Here is a 25,005-nt window from a genome sequence, read left to right as displayed (position 1 = left end):
TAATAACATAGTACTATGGTTTAAGACTTACTTGAGTGGTCGTAGCATAATTGTAAAGCAAATAAATTCAATGTCTAATGAACGCGAGGTTAGATTGGGGGTTCCCCAAGGCTCTGTTCTTGGTCCCCTATTGTTTTTAATTTTTGTCAATGATCTATCGGAATATATGAGTGATTGCTATTTAACTATGTTCGCTGACGACACCACCATTACAGTCGCTGGACCTACTACAGATGATTTGCTAACAAGAGTTAGACTGATTATAGACCAGTTCACAAGCTGGTGTGATCATAATCGTCTAGTTCTGAATACCTCAAAGTCGGTATCGATGAGATTTTATAATAGAAGTAGGGGTACCACAAGTGAATTAGCTCAGTGCGATAATATCAATATCAATGCAGCAAACGAAGTTAAATTTTTAGGAACAATTTTGGATGAAACATTAAGTTGGGATCAACACATCGATAGTGTCTGTAAAAAACTAAATAAAGCATATTTTGCGATCAAGCAAATGAAAAACTGTGTTGACCAACAAAGTCTATTGGCAATCTATTTCGCTATGGCTTATTCCCATATTTCACTCAATATAATGTCTTGGGGTTCTGGTAGAGATTTTAATAGGATATTTGTAGCACAAAAACGTATTGTAAGATTGATTTTCAATATGGAATATAGAGATAGCTGTAAACCGATATTTGTCAGAATGCAATTATTATCGGCACCATCAATTTATCTGTTCAAATGTGTTAATTTTGCGAGAAAAAATCTGTCCACTTTTGCAACCAATGCATCATAACACACGGCATGGTAGCTTATTGAGAATACCAGCCCACACCACATCTAAATTTAAAAACTCTCCCCAGTATAGTGCTATTACGTTTTATAATAAACTACCCAACTTTTTAAAAAACTCCAAATCAGACAATATTTTTTATAGAAGTACTAGGGAATTTTTTATTGAAAAATGTTTTTATAATGTACAAGAGTATCTGGATGGCAACTTCAGCTGAGTTTTATTTTGTTTAGTATACTAACAAACTCTCATTGAGATTTTAAACTTTATATCTTACTTACTTGCTATATTTTAAATGTATATGTTCAGTATAAATAGTACCTGTTGACATACCATATGTACATATTGTACCTCAGTGGCTAAATAAATTATTATTATTATCAAGAATAGCTCAACGTTTACTTTCATTTTGAAGTTCTTACAGTATCAAATACAAAAAAACAACCTAAGATATTTGAAATAAAAATTTTAATGAAAATGCATCACACAATTAAAATAAAAATCATCTAATTACTTTTACCAGACTTGGCCTCCATCTTAACTTTTCCAAGGATTTTTTCAAAAAGGGCTGACACCTGAGTGAGTGATTCTCGAGTATCCTCCCATTCATGTTTCTTTATAGCTGTGATTGCAGAACTTATATTCAACCTAATGGAATTTATTATAGTGTCTTTGGGATCCATATCACTTTCAAGTACAATTTCTGCTAATTTAACACAAACATACAACACATGTTTACACATTTTTGGATCTTTATCCCACGAACCTTGGGTATAGCCTCTGTAAGCTCTCTGAAGTCTCTGAGCGCGCAACAAAATCGACGGAGCTAAGTTGGCATAGAGTTCCCATATATAGCCATTGCTGGGAGAGATAGAATTAACTCGCCCTAACAATTCCCTGGTTTTTTGTAAAAAACGTTGTGACGGCTGCCCCTCACAATCATTCACATTATTACATACATTGTACACTAACACATTCAATACATCAACATTTATATAGTCTCCCTTTAGATCTAATAACCTATGATAAGCTCTAATCACATCGGAAATGTTTGAAATATCACAACTTACTAACAAAAGGTTTTCCCATACTTTCCAGTTATCGAAATTGCATTTCAGAGCTTCCAGAATTGCCTGATGAGCATTCCGTTTGTTTCCTATTTTAATATAAGCTTGAGCAAGGTTGTTCCAAGCCTCAAATCCATCAGGTTCCAAGTTAGTATACCGTCTATAGGCTGTAGCAGCCGTTTGCCAATTTTCTATCTGGAGAGCAGCAAAACCGAGACGAGACCACACATTGGATTGCAAAGGATTTATACTGACAGACTTTTCAAAATGTGGAATGCATTCCTCATATTGTTTTCTAACAAACAAATAGTTACCCCAATGACGCTGAGCCCTATGACTTCGGCGTTTAGACAATTCCCAAGCCTTTTCATAACAGCTTACATCTTCGGTAGCATCTCCTGCAACATAAATCGAAATATTAATTTTATGAAAGGTTCCTGAAAATTTATTGGGAAGTAGAAAGGTGCTTATAATTATACTGGAATTATATTCTTGATATCACAACAGCTTTTGAGATGATAAACATTCACTTAGAAAATTAAAATATTTCAGTGTACTGACATGGTTCTTAATTGGTTCTCACTTTATTTCTTCTTTTGCTTAATAAGTCACAATGAAAAAATTTTAAAATCGGGAAACAAATCGTTAGTTTGAACTTATTTGTTGATGATTTTTAGCTGTCAATGATCACTAAAACTGTTTATAATTTTTTGAATAAAAATAAATTTAAGATCAATATAAAAATTCTAAAGCAACTGGTCAATATTAAATGATATCATAATTATTATAACAAGAACAATATAATTAAATACCTGAACAATAAGATTTATGATGAGTCCATTGAAGTTGTTAATAACTTTAAACGCTTAGGTTTTATAAGGTTAAACACACTTGATTTTAAAAGACACTTTCAATATTCCAGGAACAAAACTACAAGAACTAGATGAGATCTTTCAAAACGTGTTAAGAATCACACGTTAAAATGAATCCTTAGCTCGCACAAGTTTCGACTTCTGAGGGTTGTCGTGACAGCTGGTTAACGGAAAAACAAATTTAGTATTTTCATTTCATGCAAATTGAATCACAAATATACCCCCATTACAATGTACTATGCTAGTTGCTGGTGGTACTGATCTGACTTTCGGTCAAGGATATTATATTACTTTTATATTCTAGATTCTGTCTGCATACCAGTTTATTGTTTTCCAACATCAAATCTATGATTATCCTTCAAGGAATGATAAATTGAGTTTCTGTTAGGAAATATTCCAGAACAATGAATTCCTTATTTCACAGATCTTACAAATCTTTTGGAATATAATAATCTTTCAACAAGAGTCGATCAATGTACATCTTCAAGAAATAATAAAGGATTGAACAATACCAAGAATGAAAATCCAAGATTGAATTTAGGTAACACTTTATTGTGAGTTTTTCCACTTGAACAATTCACAAAACCACATGTTTCACTATATTATAGCTTTTTCACAACACTATTCAATACTATAGTCTATTTCAAAAGAGTGTAGAGTAATAAATCATGAAGTGTCATAAAATTTGCCTGAATTTCGTTGTCGTCCATGGGCGTAGGCAAATCTTAGGATTATTAAACTTAATAATTAAAGTAAATTAAAAATTACAGACATAGATAATAATAAAAGGCCATTTTTGGGAAGTAATTTGGTCTAAAACTAAGTACCTACATGTATTTAGGTAAGTAAAATTTCTTAAAAAAAGATTAAGATTAATTTTAGTGGTTCTTGTAAACTTATTTAATATGCAATTTGGGTTCATATACTTGAGCATGATTTCTCAAAAAAGGGTTAACACTTAGTTCCGAGGTGCCATGTCATTATAATAATCCCTTTTTGACCCTGCCCACCAATCATGCAATACCTATTAAACCCAGGTAATTAAGAAAAAGGGTTTAAATATATTGTAATGGTGTCTTAAACATTCGAGTTATAATAGTAATTGTTACTACACCAATTAAACGTACAGTGATATTGTGATATAGAAATAGTGAAAATGTTATAAAATGGGGACATTTACTCCAAAGAAAAGAAGTGTAAAAAATTCTCCGCTATCTGTTTGCGAAAAAGTTATAATTTTAAATGTATATGATTGCATAAAACACGATCACCCTAGTTTGTCTGTGCAAGAAAGTGTTGAGCGATGTGCCCGAATGACTGGAATTGGACAGTCCACGATTTTTAAATTATTGCAAGAAAGAAAGATATCAGGCCAGGTAAGTCCATGCAAGAGAAAATCAGGAAGACCAATAAAAATCTTAGATGAAGACACCAAATGTGACATTCGAAGAAAAGTTCATTCGTTTTATTTTAAAAAGGAAATACCCACTCTTGAAAAAATATTTATCGAGATAAGCCAAGATAACGATATTCCTTTGATATCCAGAAAACTTTTATGGAAAACTTTAAAAAGTATGAATTTTGCCTGGGAAAAGCACAATCGAAAGGCACTATTACTGGAAAGTGATGAAATTGTTTGCTGGAGACGAAAATATGTGACAACTATAAAGCAGTACCGCAGAGAGCAAAAGAAAATTTTTTATCTTGATGAGACGTGGATAAACGAAGGTTATATAGTCAAAAAAATGTGGCAAGATAAAAATATAACAAGTTCTCGCCAAGCTTTCATAGAAGGCCTTTCGACGGGTATTAAAGTGCCTTCGGGAAAAGGGAAGAGGCTTATAATTGCTCACATTGGAAGCGAAGACGGATTTTTAAAAGAAGGTTTGTTAAGCTTTGAGTCGTGCCGGACGGGAGATTATCATGAGGACATGAATTCGGATGTCTTCGAAGACTACTTCGGGGAAATGTTAAAATTTCTTTCAGCTGATTCGGTCGTGGTTATGGATAATGCAAGCTACCATTCAAGGCGCTTAGAGAAGGTACCAACTTCAGCTTGGAGAAAGCAAGAAATTATTAACTGGCTGTCATATAAAGGTATTCAGTTTGAGACGAATTCAGTAAAGAAGGAACTACTAGCCATAGTAAAACAACATAAATCTCGCTTCATGAAATATGCCGTAGAAGATGTAGTAGAAAAGTATAAAGTAACTGTGCTGCGCCTACCGCCATATCATTGCGAATTAAATCCTATAGAACTTATATGGGCACAAGTTAAAGGATATGTTGCAAGGCACAATACCACATTTAAAATGAAAGATGTCAAGGTATTGTTTGATCAAGCCATTATGGAAATCACATCAGAAAACTGGCAAAAAGCAATCCAGCATGTTTTAAAAGAGGAAGATAAAATGTGGGAACTGGACAACTTGGTCGATCAGGTGGTTGACCCTATAATTATAACACCAGGGGATGATGACAGTTCTTCGGATGAAGACTATACTGATGTAGAATAATTTAATTGAATTGTAAATATACTGTAGCGGGATAAGCAATCTGGACAGAGACCAGTGTATCAGTGACAGTGACACTTTTGCTTAGGTTAGGGTTTAGAATTAAGGGTAGTCTGAATAATTATTTTCTCGGAAGGTTCTCGAAAATTGTACCTAGTAATCTCTAGAACATTCAATTAGGGTATAAATAGAGTGTTGTTAAACGTTAAGGGAAGTTCACAGTTTTAGTATTGTTCAAGTGTCAAATTGTAATAACGTATCCAGTAAAGTTCTTGTCGTTTTTGTGAATAAATTGATTTAAAGTCCCCACAAGTGTTTCAATACGTAAAGTTCGTTCGTGTGTGTTTGTGAGTATTTCCCGATTTCGGTTCGTATATATTTTATTGTTACATTTTATATTTTTTTAATACTGTTCTGCCGTATTAAATTTTTATTTCCTTTAATATAATTTTTATGAATGCATATTCTTTTGGCAATTATCCCACTAGCGCGCCTCTGGCTCAGTATTTATCCGTCGATAACAATGGACAAATCCCTTAAAACAGGGTGATACCTACCTGCTCTTTATAAAACGACATAATTTTGCAATGCGGACTAGGGAAGTGACAGAATTTATTGACGGATCACCCTGTAGCGCTTTTGAATACTTAATGAGATTTTATTACTCTACACTCTTTTGAAATAGACTATAACACCCTAGTATGAACATGCCTGAAGATGTTTTTTGTAAAGTGAAACACGTATTGAAGTATTGTTGAACACTTAGTGAAAAATTACTTAAATATGTCATCTTCAGGAGTATTCAAATGTTAATAGATTTGTTCTTAAGATAAAAATGACAATTGTCAGGGGAACATTAAGTACAAAGACCCCAACAGCGATAAAGGTAAATGTGATACTGGTAATATTTAAAGTAGAAAACAATTTTATAGATCGTTTAGAGAAAAAATAATAATTCTTGAAGAAATTGCTGTACTACGACTTCCCTAAGGTGGAAAGATCATTGACCCATCAAATCTCCAGCTAATATTTCTTAACTTTGCCACAGCCGAATTGACATCAACAATCAACCTTCATCAATATCCAAGATAACTTATTGCTGATATTACCAATATTCTATAGCACCAATAGTTGTGAGGTACAACTATTGAAAGTGAGAGAATAATTTGGATTCAAATCTATTGAGCCAAAATTCATTTAAAACATCCTACATGTCGGCAAAAATTCACGCTTAAACAACAATTCATCCAATTCACCTGCCTAATTCACCTGCCTGAAAATCCCTACTCCCCACTCACGTTAGTCTTACCTAACTATTTACCTAAATAAATTACATTACATTTAATTCTTTATATTGGTAATCAATTTGGGATAAATTCATCATTTTAGTAATTTTTTCGATTTATCAGAGTTCTGGTAAAAGTAAAGATTTTTTTTATTCACTTTCATTTGATATGCCATATTTGTAACAGTGGACCTGGCAACTACAATGGTATAAATAAGGGCTTTACCTATTTTTTTCAAGACCACCAGAAAGATTAATATGTCCATTTGTTGTTTTTCAAATATCAACTGCTAATCTGTAATCTTTTCAAAGTAGAATTTTTTATTTATAAAATAACTTACCCAAAAGACACCAGAGTTTAACAGAGGGGTTTTCCTTCAGTTGTTCCTGGATAATTTCAGCAGCTTTGTGTTTCAATTCTAGAATTGTGTAGCACACTATGACCTCCTCCCACCTTTTAATTTTCAGGAATATATCAAGAGCATTTTTGACCAATCCTAAATTCAACAATAAATCTGCATGTTGTTTCTCAACTTTCCAAATAGGTGGCATGCCAGTAGCAAACACATCTGCTATCCTCTTCAATACAGGAGGCTCTTCCTTTTTGAAACTGTTGATTATTTCTTCACATTGACTCAAGGACCTTTCGACTGTCCTTTTATTTTTCATTTCTAGCTTGCACCTCAACAACAAAGCAGCTATTCTGACTGCATAACTATTTTTTTGCTTTAGGACCATATTTACAAAAGGCTGCAATTCTTCTGTTTGTAACTCATCCTGGGGTTTGGCAATCAACATTTCTTGGACAATATTGATGAATAATTTCTGCTCAGAGTTTGCTATTCTAGCATTTTCGGCATCAGGCTCTGAAAGTTCTATGGAGTCCAGACGAGTATCATCATTCAAAGAAATATTTTTTGGTACATTGTGGTCATCTCCTTCAGATCCATCTTCTTGTTCATTTTTTTCTAGAGTTACTTTTAGAGATAATTGAGCTAGTTCTTTTTCTTGATATTTTGTACGTTTCCCAAGGATCCCTACTAGATCATATCGAACTCCAAGTAAGGCACTGGCTGCTAAAATATGATCCTTAGCCTTTGAGACATGTCTAAATAGTAAGTATAACTGAGCAACTTCAATATCAAGCGAGGCTTTTATCACTCCTGAAAATAATATTCTGTAAGTTACCCTAATATTAATTTCTCAACTATCTATTACCATTTATTTTGGGATCAACTTGGAAATGCTTGTAGAGGCGATCGGCATCTGAACGGAGAGTTGGACTCAATTCGTCTAGAATTTGCTGGTGAATTAAAATTGATCTCCAGTACCACCAATTATTGATGTTATTATCAACAGGGCAACATTCGAAAATTAGCTTGGAAACCACTAATAGTGATGGTGACTTAGTATTCACATTTATATCTTCGTTATTAACAGACAAAAGTTTATGAAAGGAAAAAGGTTCGAAAATGTCTTTTTTAAGAAAATCTTCTACGGTGTTACTGAAATCTGGTCCTGTGAAATTGATCTGCACGAAACATATAATACAAGATATACCAAACTTGAAAATTTTTATGCGTTCATCTTCTGTTAGTGAACTGAAGTGAATTTTCAGTTGACTTTTATCAAATGACTGATCAAAAAAGATCTTCCAATTATCTTCGCATGCTACACAACAATAAAGGTCCCAAACGTCCTTGTTTTTTTCTTCATTTTCGGAACCAGATAATTTCTTAGTGACAAGCAAATAATCGGATAAGGAACTTTTTATATCAACCATGGTGTATTAGAGAAATTACGTACATTTCAAGAAAAAGTTTCAATTTAATTATTTAGAAAACTATTTAGAATTCACCTACAAAAATCAAGACCAATCACACACACATTGTTACTCGTTAACCTAAAAATGTTTGGTCACAGGTTTGGTTAATTCTTCCTATTTCTGTTCATTCTCAGTTTTTTATTCGAGGATTTTATTGCCAGTCATTTTGTGTCACTGCCACAAAGTTGCGCTGCAAAACTCCAGGAAAGAAAAAAAATAACATTTTGTACTGAAATTACTATGAAATATTACGGTAGTTATTGTAAAAAAAAAAATCCAAAACTCTTGTGAAATTAATTTCAGGGACAATAATCCTTTATTTGAAAGATAATATAAAAAGAAGTGAAAATAACTTCCACACATCTGTACATTTGGTCAGTTGGTTTGCTTGGGCGGTTGGCTCTACGCATTCCGTCCACCACTATGTAATGATGATACTAATATGATTATTGGAGTCCCTAGTGGAATGATGCCCCCTTTACCATCGATTCTCAAAACCATGGGAGTTTCGTGCAACGAGGCAGAATTGTTGACCGGAAAAATGCTGAAAACTATCATTCTTGATTCATTGTGTCTACTTAGGGCACGTGATTTTCTCACCCATCTCACGACGGGGGGAGTGGTCATTAGTTGTTGATGCCGAAGCGCTCTCTATGGTATCGGAGCTTCGAGGAGAGGATTTGATCAACGCAACCTTTTTTAAAGTAATAATGATAATTTATTCTTCTCGGTTATTTAAAAGTAATAATAATAATAATAATGAAAGATAAAACAAGCATAACATAACAAATAAAAAGTCATTGATTATGAATAATATCTGAATATCTAAATATTGGTGAAATCTAATATCGTAAAAAGCTCTCCAAAATACAAACGAGTTCACCAAATTTGAAAATTCAATGCCTGAGAAAAAAAACTGGTACACTGGAGGCATATCTGAGTTACAAAGCTATCGATTCTATTTGCCTAAATGAACATTAGCTCAGGTCAGATGAAACTGCCACTCTAATAAACGATACTATCAGCTCTTTTCATCATAGAACAAAGATGATTATTCACGGTGGAGTAGCAATATTTGTATTGAAAAAATGCAATCCCGATCCCTACTGTGAAATTAATGTCCTTTTTCTAGACGAGCACAGCATTGAAACTTAATAGCAACGTAATTTTTACCTTATATAGGTCCCGCAGTGGTGATTTTGAAACAGTCTTCGACAAATTTGCGGAGACAGTCAACACTCTTCAGAGAAGTAAATTCAGTATTCAGTGACGAAGTGACAAAAACTTCACGAAACTCATTAAACTTTTCTCCTCATCATTTAGCTTCTGTTACACGAATGATAATAAAATCAGGAAACGCCACTTTTACAATGTTTCCATTAAATCAACCATGGTGAAAATTAGCTGTCTTGTGGACTCCAACAATTAATCTGCTCATCATGCAGTTATACTTAATATTTCGAAAACGATAGAAAACAAACTTGAACCCAATTATACACCTATACACGACATTGGACTATTTAATCTTCATAGCTCCCTTCAACTAATGAATTGAAGTTTATGAATAGAAGCAAAAGCCAAAAATATAAAGAAAGAGAGATTGAAGTTTCGTTGATGATGAACGTACAGATATAAGTATAAAACACACAAACTTCATAAATATCATAACATACCACATGGATGAAGCATTCCCCATATAATCTGAAATCATCAACAATAAACCTAAAAAAGTAAATTAGTTAATCTCAGAACTGAAAGGAGGAAGATACAACATAAACCTAATGAAATATTTTTTCAAACATAATGCCTCTGCAGAAATTGAAAATATAATCAAGGACAAAATAAATGCATGAAGAAACAAAATACTGAAAGCTAAGAAAATATCTCACGAAAGATTCATAGCTGATAATCACAATAAACAAAAAACTATGTGAAGTATAATGAATGAAAACAGACAACAAATACAAAACCAATTTCCAGATGAATTCAATAACAACAAATACAAAAGCAAACTTCAAAGGAATTCAATAATTTTTTTGTACTGTACCTGGGAAAGTATTCACTGAGCTGTCACCATAAAATCGACCATTTCAAAACTTCCTATCGCTAAAGAGAAACTCTAAAATTATTAGAGCAATAAAAAGTACTCAATACTTCCTCCCTTGACAAAACTTATAAATCAATGCATACGCGAGAGAGTTTTTACTGGAATTTTGAAAAAAAATACGGTCAACCCCATCCATCCTTAGACGCATCACCACATTTTCGCCCAATTTCAATTGTACCTTTCCTGGGAAACATTTATGAAATTCTACCGAAAGATTAATCAATCAATTATATAAATAACAACGAATGTTGTTATTTATATAATCGTAGGTTCACATGTGTTTTCACGGTGTTTTCACTGGAACTTGAGTAAATTTTGTATGTATTTTTCCGGAATTTGTTTAATACAGATGGAGTGAAACCATCAGGCAAGTAAGTTTCTATACATGAAAAGCTGAAATTAATTTAATTTGGTCGAGACGACCACCGACAGATCAGTTTCAGAGTACTAGCTCCTTGTCAGTACTGTTTAGACGGATTAAACTGTCTGAATATTCCGAACAGACAAAATAATTCATAAGCTCTATCTGCAGTAGGTTCACATGAGAGGCAAGGGTGAGGTGTTTTCGCCTGAACTTGATCATGTCATATGCATCTCTCATGGTTAATGGTAATTTTGTTCGTAACGAGTTAGGCCGACTTGGCCGACCTTCAATGAATACACAACAAATGCACACCCGGAAGAACGATCTCACCTATTCCACCATCGGTAAAAAAATTATATATTACAGTGTAGATTTAAACAAATGGTGAAATATGTTGTTTTTCCGGGTGAGCATCTGTTGTGTATTCTTTGAAAGTTGGCGTATTTCATTACGAACAAAACTTTATCAACAAGATGTCGACCGCAAAGTTTTGTTAGCTGAAAAACTGTGATAGAGGCAACTGTGAATCATTAATATGAAACGTAGAGAAGGTATTGAGAATACGGTGTTCTGACTCCAATACTTCTGAGATTTGAGGCCATGAATTGAAAATAGGAAGTAGTCGAAGCTAACCTCTAACCTCAAAAAAAATCCAAAATCAAAATCTGTCAAAATAATGTAAACAAATACAAAATTCGTACAAAATTTCGAATAATCACTTCAGCATCGGCGGATTCTAAATATTATTTGATAAATAAATCGTGATAGATGGGCAATAATATATTGTTATGCCAAGAGAGGCTAGGTGAGGTTTTTACAGTCTTTCAAAATTTTAGAATTTCAATAATGATATAACCATATGATATTTTTACATTAAAAAAATTAGAAAGAATCTTGGTATAAAAACAGTTGCAGAAAAAGTACATTTCCATCTGTATGATATGTTTTCATATATGAACTTGTCCAAAATTGTATTCATTGTTTCTCATTTACAATTCATATTTTAAATTGACAGTCTAAGTGTTCACATTCATTAAGAGAAGCTACGTTTAATTTTATGAGGACGATTATTGAATATTCTAATAATACTTTGTGTAAGTAACATACCGTTTGTGATTATTTCTGGTCGGATATTTGTGTATTTGGTTGTGATGCATAATACATTTGGTACAGCAGGTAGGGGCTTCATCAGAAAATATTTCAAAAATGAGTCATTAAAAAAATAATACATTTTGTCCTTGCCAGTGAGTCAATCCAATATCTTATAAGGAGTATATTTCACGTCAGAATTACACACATTCTGTTTTATAAAATAATTACTATAGAGCTGAAACACAATTCCCGCATACGGGAAAGTACATTAGAGCAGTAGTCAAAGTGGGGTTGTATTGTAGTTTCATCAATAATATTTTTGTAAAAATAGTAACAGTAAAATTTGGAAAGTGATGTTTCTGCTGATTCTAGTGAAAAACTTTTTTGAGATGTTATTCTACATATATTGAAAATATGTTTTGAAGTTCGGAGTACTAGCAACAATGAATTCCAGGTATTTTAATAATTTCAATAATTTACAATAACTTCTCTGTGAATATTAATTTATCTAAAATAATATTATGAATTTGTATCAATCAGATTATTTCTGTAGGGTATTATAATTTTATCTTTAGTATTATTATTAACAAGATCATTGTTGAAACTTTTGGGTTTAATAAACCTGGTTAATACCGTTTTAAATGCAACTTTTATTCAACTTGACTTACAGTAAATTCTCAATATTGAATTGTTTTGAAACAAGTGACTAATCTGTCAAAATAAAATATCAAACTTATATACAGTGTCTTCAACAATCGTGGTTGGAAAAAGAATATTTTTAGGAGAGATTCGTTTTTTTGAAAACCCTCACATTTTTTGTTTATTGATCAATCTCCATAATGAAAACTGAAATCTATTACTAACCAGGTTATCATCTTAATGACGTGACATTGCACATCAGGAGACAGTTTTTTGTTCTGGTTAAGGAGAAGTGTTAGATTTATTTTTTGCCAGAGGTTCCAATTTCTATCAATCAACTGAACGGAAATTGTTGCATAACAATAATTAATCCAAATATTTAAAAATTTGCCTGACAAATCATTCATACTAGGTACTTACATTTGTGGTATTTTGAATTCTTTGATGTGTCAGATGTGACTGTTTTGGTATGTTTGATACTTTTGATTTATGTTTTCATTTGGTCATGTGACAATATGTCGGGATAAATTTGGTATTGTTGGTGAACATATTTCTTATGGAGCAATCAAAGAATGTTATGTAACTTTGAAGCTATTTTCTAGAGGTGAAACGAATAAAAATTATAAAAGAGTACTTAACACAGGTATAGAAATGGCAAACTTTCAGGTCAAACTGCTGCAGTTCTATCAGTCTAGCTGTCTAGCTTGATCTCTGAGATATGTAGAAGAATAATTGAAAGTATCACTCTGCAACAGGGAAGAGAGCAGAAAGTCTCTTGTCAAAACCTGCAGAATAAATATCTAGAAAATTTCTATGAAGTCCTAAATGACTTTGAAATATTTCTTAATTAGTTTGATTGATGTCTGTAAAAGTTGTCATTCTCTATATTATAATTTTTATTTGTTTCAGTCTATAAAAGTGAAAATAATAAAGTCACTATTTCAATCGATGGTTAGTACCTTTAATTTATTGGAAGTCAAATTATCCTACATTAACGTAACTCTCTAGATCTATTTATAGGCAGGGGAAACCTCGCTAACAGATACTTTTAGTCTTTATTCAACTCGAAATATTTTTACCATGAGTTTTTTTCAGTAAATCTAGAGGATGGGAAAAGATACGTAGAAATCGCCTCAACGAGGCATTTGCATCATTAGCTAAGGTATTACCATGTTACGACCCTTCAGTAAACTTAACGAAAATTGAAATACTCACAAAAGCTACCTGCGCTGTTAAAGACTTACAAGATGAAGTGAACAAAATAATAACTCCAAATGCAGAGAACAAATCGGATACAGGTAATTGTTTTTTGATGACTTATTAGAGGTGAAATTTATGTCGATTTGTTATTTTCCAAGTCCTTATATATTTAACAACAGTTAAACAAATTCAGTTACACATATTACACACCCTGGGGCCTTATTTTTATCATTTCAGTTGTGCTAAAATAAGCAATATGAATCTATTCCAAAATGTTCTGAATCATCATAATTTTATACATTTAAGATGACGTATTTCACCATTCAGCACATAATTTAACAGTTAACTACTTTAGTGATCCAATAATTTTTCTGAAAAAAGGTTGGTTGGGTAACAGGATTATTTTTTCTTGAAAAAACAATTGTTTTCTTGCCGACGTTTCGAATTTAATTCAATTCTTCTTCAGGACTCTATAACAATGAATTTTCATAAACATACTTTCCACAAAACTTATACGATTATTATCGTTTCAATTTCACATGAAATAATCAGTTCTTAATTAAATTACTCACCGAAAAGTATTTTTTTATTGTTGATAATATTACTATTGCCACTCAGTACCGAACAAATCAAAGTGGCCTTTTCAAATGAAAATACAGTGGGAAAGCATTTTTTCTCGAAACAAAAAACAAAAACACCACAAGAACTACAATCCAATATAGTGTACAAATTGAACAGTGGAAGCTGTCACAAATGCTATGTTGGTCAAACCGGACGGTATCTTAAAACACGAGTTTCAAAACACATGAGAGACCCTAAGAAACTGAATATAAAAACTCCACAGCTCTCGTTGAACATGAAAAAGAATATGGACACATTTTTGATTTTGATCATCAAGCTATTCTAGATGTTCAACCTTATTTATCCAAAGAACGAATTGATACATATCCTCAAATGCGATATAAAACTAGAAAAGATGTCGATGGCCTTGATATTGCATATTTCAATTTGATAAGTACCAATTCACCTTTTTTCATTCTTTTTCTTTCTGCCATTGATTAAAAAACAGACACCAACTTTTCAGAATCACAGATAAAGCCATTCGTTTGTTTTATGTCGTTTTGTGTTGGTGTTGTCTCGGAATTTTTGGTTTTTTGTAGTGTTTTTCATTTCATTTTTTTAATATGTATCTAATATGTCTGATGGTTTTTAAAATTTCTAGTAATATTATCAACATGAACTCAATATTTCTTGTGAAATTGAAACGATAATAATTGTATGAGTTTTGTGGAAAGTATGTTTTTTTTGAAAATCCATTGTTACAGAGCCCCGAAGAATAATTTAATTAAATTTGAAACGTCAGCAAGAAAACAATTGTTTTTTTAACCAACCAACCAACGCCATCTATTAAATGGTGCTTCATATGTGTCGAAAAATTCATAAATTTTGCATTTAATCATTGTTTGAGATTCCAAAAATATTGATGCCATTAGCAAGCTATTGAAGCAAAAACCAAGTATTTGTGTATCAATTTTAAAGGTTATTCTAAGAATTTTTTTCAAATCTTCTGTAAAAACTTTAAAGGTAACTCATATAATCTATATTTACACATATGTATGTGCCAGTGAATTATAGCACCTATGTGAAACAGATCATTCTAGGAATACTAGGGACGAAATCAAACAATGTCTCTAAGAACATCTAATTGGTTACATTTGGTATATCTTCATGTGTTCTAGGTAGTTTAGTGAATAAACTTCAAGAAAGAATCAAGAAATTAATTGTCAGAAATGAGCAACTGAGTAACTTGCTGAAGGATGCTAAAATTTCAATCCCGAAAGAGGTTGGCAATGTTAAAACGTTCACAGGAAAACTTCCGTGGTCCAAAAAAATATCTCCTGCACAAGCTAAACTTTTTCAGAAAAATGAGATGGAAAGTATGTAGAGGTTAATGTCGACTTTATTGGTGATTTGTTCAATGTACCTCATTTTCAGAAGAAAATATATCTACTAAACTGGTGCAGGTCAAAAAGAAAAAGAAAAAATTGGTGAAGGCTAACAGAGTTCCCAAACAAAGCACGAGTATTGTCAAAAAGTCAGAAAAAATGAATTCAAGAAAACGAAAATCAACAAAAGGAGCTGTGTCTTCCACAGCTCGTGTATTTGTCTTGCCACAATCTGTAACAGTAGGTGGACTCAACCAACAATGCTATTTCATAACTAATCCTACAACTATTTCATCAGCAAAATCAAAAGCTATTACTTCAGGTAATTTATGAAAATAGATTCCATTAATTATATACATTTATTATCAGGTGCAATGGATTAAATTCAAATCAATCCTTTCATTTTGATATATGTTCTTACAGGTCATTACTTACTGTTATTATCATCAATCATTCATTATTATCTATCAAGTCCGTCTATCTATCAGAAATCGATAAATTTAATATCTCGGAACAGTTAGTCAATAACTGCATAGAATCATTCTCTTTTGTTGAATTTGTTTCCAAATGTTGAATATTGTAATAGTACTACCAGTATTTACTTGACCATGGATAAATTACATCATACAAGTGGCAACTCGTAAAATATTCTAAAAGATAATACATGAATTACATATATACAGGACAATACTGATATGGAATAAAAAAACCATTGTGTCTATATACAGTGTGTCTCACTTCTATGAGAATTTAGACTCGCTCATAGAAGTGAGACACAGTTTTTCTCACTTCTATGAGAAGTGAGACACACTGTATATGAGGAAATGGTACAAAAATGTTGGTAAAATAAAATAGTAAATAGTCAGTAATTGAGAAATTCCTCAGCAGAATGGAAGCAACCCTTAGATAAATTCTTTTGTTTCTTCTTGAATTTGTTATAGTATCTGATATATTTCAGAAAATTCACTAGCTTGTTGAAGAGAGATATATAATTGTAGGAGGTTGATTTATCAAAAGTTGTTGTTTTTACATCAGCAATTTATGGTTTTCTGGCCTTATTATCTTCCTTGTCGCTTTAGTTTCTTTGTTTTCCTATGTTCTTTCTGAATGCTTTCTTTCTTTTGTCTGCGCTGTTTTTCTTTTACTTACTTTGTTCTTGTCTGCGATAATGTTTCATCTTCTTGTATTTCACAATCTTACTCCATTTGACTCTCTTGCATCGAACAGAAATTTAAATACTTCTTTTTTAATACTCTTTCCCTTGCTGACAATATTCTGATTTTCACAGGATTGCTAATTAGTCTCTCAGTACAACAAACTGAAACAGTTTACTGTTTTGAAAGTACTTTCTGGGTTTGTTGGCCTTGATCCGCAGGTGTTATGCCTGATATTTCGTCTAGAACTGCGGTAAACATCAAAAGCGATGAGCTAATGGACGAAGTGCTTTAATTGTCACATTAGATACTCTACACCCACTGTCTTGTGAGGTCAACTAGAGCACTTCTTTCATTGTCTCATCGCCTTTAATAATGTTATAACGCAGTTATAGGCAAAACCAGCAGACCATTGTCAATAAACCCGGAAAATTGCTTTGACACAGTTTCCGCCGACCATTAGAAATATTATTGTTTTACTATTTTGTTTTTTTAAATGTCTAAGTGTTTGTTTACCCATGAATATGTGTAGATGTTCACAACCTAGTATTACAAATAGGGCTGTTTATTTATATGACTTGATATAAACATTATGTATCGTAGTTGATTAAATTATCTATCTTATCTATCTATCCAACACTTTTTAAAACAGTTTATTTTACAAACAAAACAATATTTCACAAAATTGGATTCTGAACTAGAAATGTGTGGATTATTTTCGCAATTTAATTTACATATTTGTTAATTTCCATATATATTTACTATTCAGGTTCACAAACGTCACAAATATCGAACGCAACATTTCCTTTAATCAATCCAATAAAACCATCCTTGGGTCCCGGAATACTTATCCTAGCTAATGGTACGGTAATACAGGTTTTATCCAAATCTCAGGTTATCGTTTCGGAACCGTCTTTCATTTCCAAACCTATACGCATACCAAAACCAGACGGATCAAACAATAGGAAATCCAACGAGAAAATTGAAAATTCGGAGATGAAAAAATCTTTGAGTATTCGACCAAAACCTTGTATTACGAGAACAACTCAAGTAAATAAAGTCCCCATCCCTGCATTGACGTCTCATTATGCTAACAACTATTACTTGCTAGGTGAAACTAGCGAGAAAAAAATGTGTGATGGGATCGCGAATAAAAATTCACCGAAAACCCAAGTGAAAGTATCTGGTGCAAAAAGAAAAGCGATGAAAAGAAAAGGTGATGCTGGTTTTGGTAGTACCGCTAAAAAGTTGAAAAATAATACAAATGAAAACGTAACTGACCCTGAAATTGAAACAGATGTTGAGAAGCCTAATGAAAAAAATCCATCAGAAGTTTTAACAACTTTTGTGTCTGAAGTCCCAGTCAGTGTAAATAACATTCCAGATACTACTGCTACTACTGTTGCAGCTACAATTACCAGTTCTAATGTAACAAGTGATACTATCAATGTAGAATCTACAATTACCAGTTCTAATGTAACAAGTGATACTATCAACGTTGAATCTAAAATTTCATTCAATGTTGCACCAATTCCATTATCTGAAGCATCCAATTGTGTAAATAATATCCAGAACAATAGTAAAAAATTGGTTTCACCGGAATTGTCATTGTCGATAACGGAAGTAGAATCTGTGATCCAGAGAGATGATGGGAATGATAAGAAGGATGATGAGAAGGATACTACTGACGGTACTGAAAATAAGACGAGAGAAATATGTCCAGATAATAACGATGTTGGCAATAAGAGCATCTCAGCTTGTGGAAGTTCTCAAATCTCCAACGCTTGCACCATATCAAACGTAAATAATTCTGTTACTGTTGACGTGCATGAAGATACTATAAAAAATCTGGAATTGAATCTGGAGCATTCCGAGTTATCTAATGACATATTTGCATCGTTACAAGTACCAACAGGATGTCAGAATCCCGAATCCACTTCTCCCACCGCAGCCTTCTTACTTGCATTTCCATTGGTTTCGTCTGTTAAAGTTACCGATGTTATAGATGATGATAACTCTGAAAGTCAACGAGAAACTCCTACTTTACTGCAGATTGGAACGATGGACTCTACAAAAACTAAACATACCGAAACGTTAGCTAGCGGATTACTTGCCTTGGACAGTTTTTCATTTTTCAATGGTAAAGATGTTTATGGAAACTTCTGCAATTCGTACCCATCTGAAACAAAAAAAGGGGATGAAACTGCTGCAGAAAAAACTGATACCTCGAATAAACCTAATGATATTTCTTCTCTACAAATTTCTGATCAGTTCACTGTGGATGAGATAGTCCACACTCTTCCTTCAAATGTCCCAGAAGTCATAGATAATTCAAAATTACACGAAAGTTGTTCAAAACAATCAAATAGTATTGATGAAAAAGAAAGAGATGAGTTTAGAAAAGCAGAAAGTATGAACAACTCATTTAATGAGATACTTGTTGAAAATCCTGTCAAAACATGTTCAGAAATTCCAAACAGTAGTGAAGAAGATGAAAACGCTTGTCATGATATTTCTGAAAAAAATGGCAAACACGAAAAACAGTCTTGTGAAAAGCAACATTTCAAAGAGAGTGATACGTTGTGTCAAGAGAAACCCGAAAGAAAGTTACCATCCATTGATAATCCTTGTTCTGAAGGACTAATAGTTAGAAAAAATGAGACGTGCCAATATGATATCTATTCAAAAAGTCACGAGGAAACAGTAAAGCGAGAACATATTAATGTTAGTAACAATAACGGTAATGCCAAAGTTTTCAGTGGAAGCAAATTTGACGACAAGGTGAAAGAGGGTTACCATGATAATTCACTGAGTGGCATAAAAAACGCACGATGTGTTGTGAATCAGATAGAGAACAAAAAATTACCCAAAGTACCAACTGAACATTTTAGTAGCACTCTCAAAGATGTACATGTACCTAAATCACAAAATATCTGCTATAATACAGTTCCAAATCAAAATATTTCTGCTAATGTGTTGAAAACCTCTGAAGGTGATTGTAAAAATATCACAAAGAATATGTTGAATGACATTTCCTTTATCTGTGACTCCAAACCAGATTTATCTAGAAAAATTGTACCTGATATCGTACTACGTGATTTTGAAAATATCCACAACAATCTTAAAGAGAACAAGAACCTTGATTTCAACACAGTTAATATGAATCCCATGAATATTTCTTCAACACTAATAGATAAAGGAGGCGGTTCACACTACAGTAGTTATCAGTCCAAATCATCGAACAAGATTGAAATGATTTCGTCCAATTCAATTAAAAATTGTAACGAAAACATTTCCAATGCTAGACTTTCTGAAAATACTCATTTCAGTCTTTTTGAATCGCCACCCAAAGACATAACTTCGACTTTAAATAATTTCTCCGATAAAATTAGTAACATAAGGAGTGTTGATTTGAACATTCATCCAAAAACAGTAGTTGATCACCTTCAACATCAGAAAAAACCAGAAGATACATCCCTGAAAACTTCTGCTCAGAAACCACAGAGTTATTTTTCTGCAAGCTATGCGGATGCTTCCTGCAGTTTCAACTATAGAAGCAATCCTGCGAAAATGTGTCCCACGTGTTCGTATATGAACTTGAATAAAAATTATCCCAATCCACTTTATACAAATTGCACCAATCATAACTACAATTACCCCGAAACAAATTTCAACCAAAGTTATTACAAACCTGTTATTTCTCGAAGTGAAACCAAGTCTCATCACCCGCTGAACTATGAAAATTATCAGGAACATAGGAAAATAGACTATACCTCAAAATATTACGGAAATACCACGAACTATTTAAAGGATAAGAGAACGAATAACGATAAGGAAAAATGTCTTGTTCAGAACAAGCCTGTCAACTGGATGACAACTCCTGATAATCGAGTCCAACAGCCTCCCGAACCTTTTTTACCGACATTCTCGAATCAGTCTTATTCCTTTGCTTCGTGCAATACCGGTGAAACAGGAGACGCCAGCAGTATTGAACCAAAGAAAACCGATATAGTTCCGTTGGCCCCAGAAGATAAGCAATTTTCTTGGTCCCCAACGAAATTGCCGAACTTCTTGGACACCGCTGCTAGTTTCGTCACTCCGACATTACCGACCCTGGTTGGGGATTTGGCTTTGGGCAATCCCCTCACGTTTGGGGATCAGAAACCTGAATGTAAATATCCCAAAGAACCTAAACGCAAAATCGCAGCTTACGAAAACCCGGGTAACTTCTTGTCTGTTAGCCAACTAGTGGATCACAATAAAGTAGAGAACGTTCCGTCTAGAATAGCGACTAGAAGGAATAGCGGGAACCGAGCTAAGAACATAATACCTGCCAAGCATAAAAAGTCTCCCAAGAATGACCAGGATAAGGCTAGTCACCTGAAACCTACACCAAACAACTACAATATGTTAGGAACAAATGAAATATTTTATGAGCAGAAAGTTAGAAACTTGCCTAAAAGTATGCCGAGCAGCTATTCGGCCGAGGCCTTAATCGGAAACCAGGTGCCTGAAGTACCGAAAAAATATTCTTCCGGTACCATCAAGCCGGTGGGATCTTCAAATTTTTTGACGGAAAATATCATCAATTATTTTCCTGCTGTTGATGACGGTTATTTGTCTCAAAACCAAAACATGCTGCACTCCTTTCAAAACAATACTTACAATACCAACACCTTCGTCTATGCCGCGCCCACTATTTCATCCACTCACGTTACTAGTAATTTTGACTCAATCGGGCATGAATATGCGCACGATAACTTCCTCCATGTACCCAACACGGTGGTCAAAGACAGCAAGATTTGTCCCAATAAGAACTATAGGCAGTCAACTAAGGATGAAAAGAACGTGACTTACACGAACAACGTGAAAAAATCGAGGAAGAAGCAGACCGATGAGACTAATAACGGCGGTTTCGATTATCCACTGCTATCGATGCATGGCTCGACTAACTCTCCTATTTTACCCGATGATTTTCATTCCCATTCAAATTTCTTACCTCCTACTACACCCTACACTTCTAAAAATTCCTTTTACCAGAGGCAAGGAAATGAATTCAACTCTGCCGCTGTGCTACCTTTGACTGGTCTTCATAGAAACAACATGCAGCACTCCGAACCACCTTCTATGAATGTGGCAGGAACCTCTTTAACAAACTTCAATTTGAGCACCATTTTCCCGGAAATAAATAAGGTTATAATGCCACTATTGTGGAGTTGTTGATTTACACTGACAGTGTTCTTTTATTTTGCAGGGTACAATTTCAAACATGTATTCGGATAACAGGAGTAAGGAGCATTCTACCTCACAGCAAGTAAGTTTTAAATATTTTTGAAGAACGCTTCGAATTGCTTTTAAATCACCATGCAACTATATATTTGGAATATATGAATCAATGAGTTCTGAAATAGATTTATTGACATGCTTCTTCAATTGATTGGCATTGTCTGTCTCGTACCGGTTACAAAATGTAATGACGTTGAATAAAATAACAGAAGACGTAACTGAACTCAGATTGAGCTCCATTGAAGCTTCATTGTGGAGAGAACTAACAGACTGATTTGCTCACTACCAAGGCAGAAACAGGTGAATTTAAAAACGAATTTCCAAAAGTGAGAAATTGTTTTTGGGAAAGAAAGGTTTTAGCTTTCTACTTCTCCATCATTATATAAAAAAAACGTAAGAGTCTTCCAAAGATTTTTAAAGACTAATCTTTCCTCAAAATATTCACATTTCAATTTAGAAAAAAATGTATATTCAGATTTTTAAAATGTCGTTTTAAGGCAGACAAATGCCGTGAAGCCAACTTTAAGAAAGTATGTGAAATTTGTACTCCAAGAGATAACATTGGATATCAGCTCTTACAGCTGATGTGAGGTATTATGCTTTTCATCGGGTGTTCAGTCTTAAATAAATGTGCAATGTGTCATTTCAAGAAGGCAATGTTAGAAACTTGAGGAAACTTTTAGTTGTCCTCAATTACAATTGAGCAGTTTCTCTGAGGCTTGTTATCAATACAAACACCAACAAATTTGGTAATTAGAACTGTTAAAAAGGAATAAAATTGTTACTGTGGTTATGTACTTCCCTTCTCTTTGGTCTCAATTTTTATATTGAAATTATTTAAGCAAATAAAATCAGTCGGTTATGTTGAGTGAAATACCGTTCAGAGCGAATGTAGACAGAATTATATACTTATGTAAACTTCATTTTGTATCTATGTGCATTTGTTCTATTCATTCGGTGTTACTAGATATGGCAAAATTATCAGTTTTCAGTAAAAAACCATAATTTCAACAAATGTTGATTACCGTTTTCAGTTGAACATTAAATAACGAATTATGAAAACAATATCATCACAAGTGAAATTTCCGTTAATTGAAATGAATATTGGATTTTGGATTGGTAACTGAACATCCATACACATGGACTCTATCTAGGTTGGGTATTTCTGATATATTCATCACTAAAAATATGTTTGCAATACATTGGTGTTTGCTGATAAAGCTCATAAACTTTCTAGTCCTTTGTTTTTGTATTTATTCAGTGGTTGAAACTGTTTGACTATTTAGATTTGTGCGTGTATTCACTGAAATTCTGCATCCCGGACTGCTCAGCACGCTGAACTCAGCTTTATTCGAATTATATTAAATTATCCACATTCAATGATCTCGTTTAAGACCATCTCGAATATTGAAAGAGTAGTAATCTTGTATGTTTCACTTCAAAAGGTAAAAAAGCTGTTCAACTTTTGTCTCCACTATTTCCAAACAAACGAACTAAATCTGATTATTTTCTGTATCATCCTTTTGTATTGAAAAACCGAATGATCCCTAAGCTTGTCCTGTTTTCCACGATGAATTATTTCACTGGAACTCGCCAATTAAAGGGGAGGAGTGTTCTTCAACAATATTTTGGTTAGCTTTGTTGTTGTAGGTTCGAACTTGATTAAACTGAGTATTCTTCTCCATACATATATTACTTTGCTAACTGGACTGTTAATATCCACAAAGCACATTGCACAACAAGATCTAAACAGAACACAGTTTGAATACAATTTATATTAGTGTCCCGTGGTCTGCCATTCTATTATAGATGTGTGGTCATGTAATTTATTCAAGAGCAGAGGCGGCTCTATTCCACATAGCACCCGTGTGCCATCTGGCGCCCTCTAGTAGGCGCGCAGTCAAATGTAATACTTCAGCTAGCCCCAAACTGAGGATAGTTTGTAATATGAAGAATAGTTAATGGATCAACATACTTTTATATTCATATAGATACAAATATCCATGCCTCGTACTCATTACACACGCATTTGTCCCTTGCAGGATTCAAACAAAGTTACACATAAACCCCTAAAAAGACGATTAAAACGTAAGAACTAAATGAATACTTGAGTAATAAGTACATATTAGAGTATTTTATCTTACCGTTGTTCAGCATTTCACTGGTTAAATTGATGAAAAATTCGAGGTAGGTATGTAAGTAACATCGATCGATATCACTAGTTCACGCTGTTTGTGATTTGCTTAGAGTTAAGATTTCGGTAATTATTTTTGTTGAGCTCCAACCCCGGTGAAGGTCGCAATAATTGTGGTAGTAAATAACCATTCTCACTGTCTATATTATTTTAAATAAGGAAAAAGACGTTTTACTTCATAGTCCAAGTCTAAGTGGTGCCGTCAGTTCCCCAGAACCAGAAACCTTTATTGAAGGTACAAATTTACATGTTTACTCGAACATATTCCTTGATCCCAGCGTCGGCCATAATACGGGCGCACTGTCTTTGAGTCCTCCAAAGAACATATGTCGCTCAGTGCCCCCAAGACCATGTACCTGAGTGCGCGGTACACCCTTCACCACAGGTTAAGCCGGCTCTGTATAAGATATTTTAAATCGTGCAAGTGAGACTACTAAATCTAATGCCTAAATACCTACCAGTGTATGTTTTAGAATGAAGAAATTAATTATGATGTATTCATTAAATTCATTTTCAGGTGCCCTTCAACATTGATCCCAAATATACGTTTCCCGTTTGAAATAGGCTCAGTATTATATTTGCATCTGTTGAATAGCTTTTGTTTGTATAATATATGTAAATATATGATATAAAAGTAGTAAGCCTTCTTAATAAAACAATTTCTTCTG

At 33.3% G+C, this 25,005-nt stretch overlaps 2 protein-coding genes across 2 annotated transcripts; one reads left to right on the top strand and one right to left on the bottom strand.

The window, feature by feature from the left end:
- Nucleotides 1–1,242: 1,242 nt before the first annotated feature.
- Nucleotides 1,243–8,462, bottom strand: LOC111507528 (tetratricopeptide repeat protein 27). Its single transcript, XM_023162849.2, has 3 exons — nucleotides 7,749–8,462; nucleotides 6,872–7,693; nucleotides 1,243–2,258 (listed from the first exon to the last, which is right to left on the bottom strand). Exons 1-3 carry the CDS (start codon nucleotides 8,311–8,313, stop codon nucleotides 1,300–1,302), a joined length of 2,346 nt encoding a protein of 781 aa, XP_023018617.2. The 5' UTR covers nucleotides 8,314–8,462; the 3' UTR covers nucleotides 1,243–1,299.
- Nucleotides 8,463–11,457: 2,995 nt separating this feature from the next.
- Nucleotides 11,458–25,005, top strand: LOC111507529 (uncharacterized). The gene is made up of 7 exons (XM_023162850.2): nucleotides 11,458–11,631; nucleotides 13,653–13,855; nucleotides 15,497–15,694; nucleotides 15,753–16,025; nucleotides 17,627–22,050; nucleotides 22,112–22,171; nucleotides 24,855–25,005. Exons 1-7 carry the CDS (start codon nucleotides 11,615–11,617, stop codon nucleotides 24,894–24,896), a joined length of 5,217 nt encoding a protein of 1,738 aa, XP_023018618.2. The 5' UTR covers nucleotides 11,458–11,614; the 3' UTR covers nucleotides 24,897–25,005.

Source organism: Leptinotarsa decemlineata, unplaced genomic scaffold (genome assembly GCF_025532065.1).
Source record: "Leptinotarsa decemlineata unplaced genomic scaffold, Ldec_3_MD MMD2_tig00000133_RagTag_RagTag, whole genome shotgun sequence".
Classification (NCBI taxonomy): domain Eukaryota; kingdom Metazoa; phylum Arthropoda; class Insecta; order Coleoptera; family Chrysomelidae; genus Leptinotarsa; species Leptinotarsa decemlineata.
The sequence above is the reverse complement of the archived record's forward strand: the minus strand, read 5'-3'. Positions and strand labels throughout refer to the sequence as shown.

Coding starts and splice junctions, on each gene's coding strand:
- LOC111507528 (XM_023162849.2), bottom strand. CDS start 8,313: ATGGTTGATATAAAAAGTTCCTTATCCGATTATTTGCTTGTCACTAAG. Junction 7,694..7,748: donor AGTTGATCCCAAAATAAATG/GTAATAGATAGT, acceptor TATTATTTTCAG/GAGTGATAAAAGCCTCGCTT. Junction 2,259..6,871: donor TAAACTCTGGTGTCTTTTGG/GTAAGTTATTTT, acceptor TTTATGTTGCAG/GAGATGCTACCGAAGATGTA.
- LOC111507529 (XM_023162850.2), top strand. Junction 15,695..15,752: donor TCAGAAAAATGAGATGGAAA/GTATGTAGAGGT, acceptor CCTCATTTTCAG/AAGAAAATATATCTACTAAA. Junction 16,026..17,626: donor ATCAAAAGCTATTACTTCAG/GTAATTTATGAA, acceptor TTTACTATTCAG/GTTCACAAACGTCACAAATA.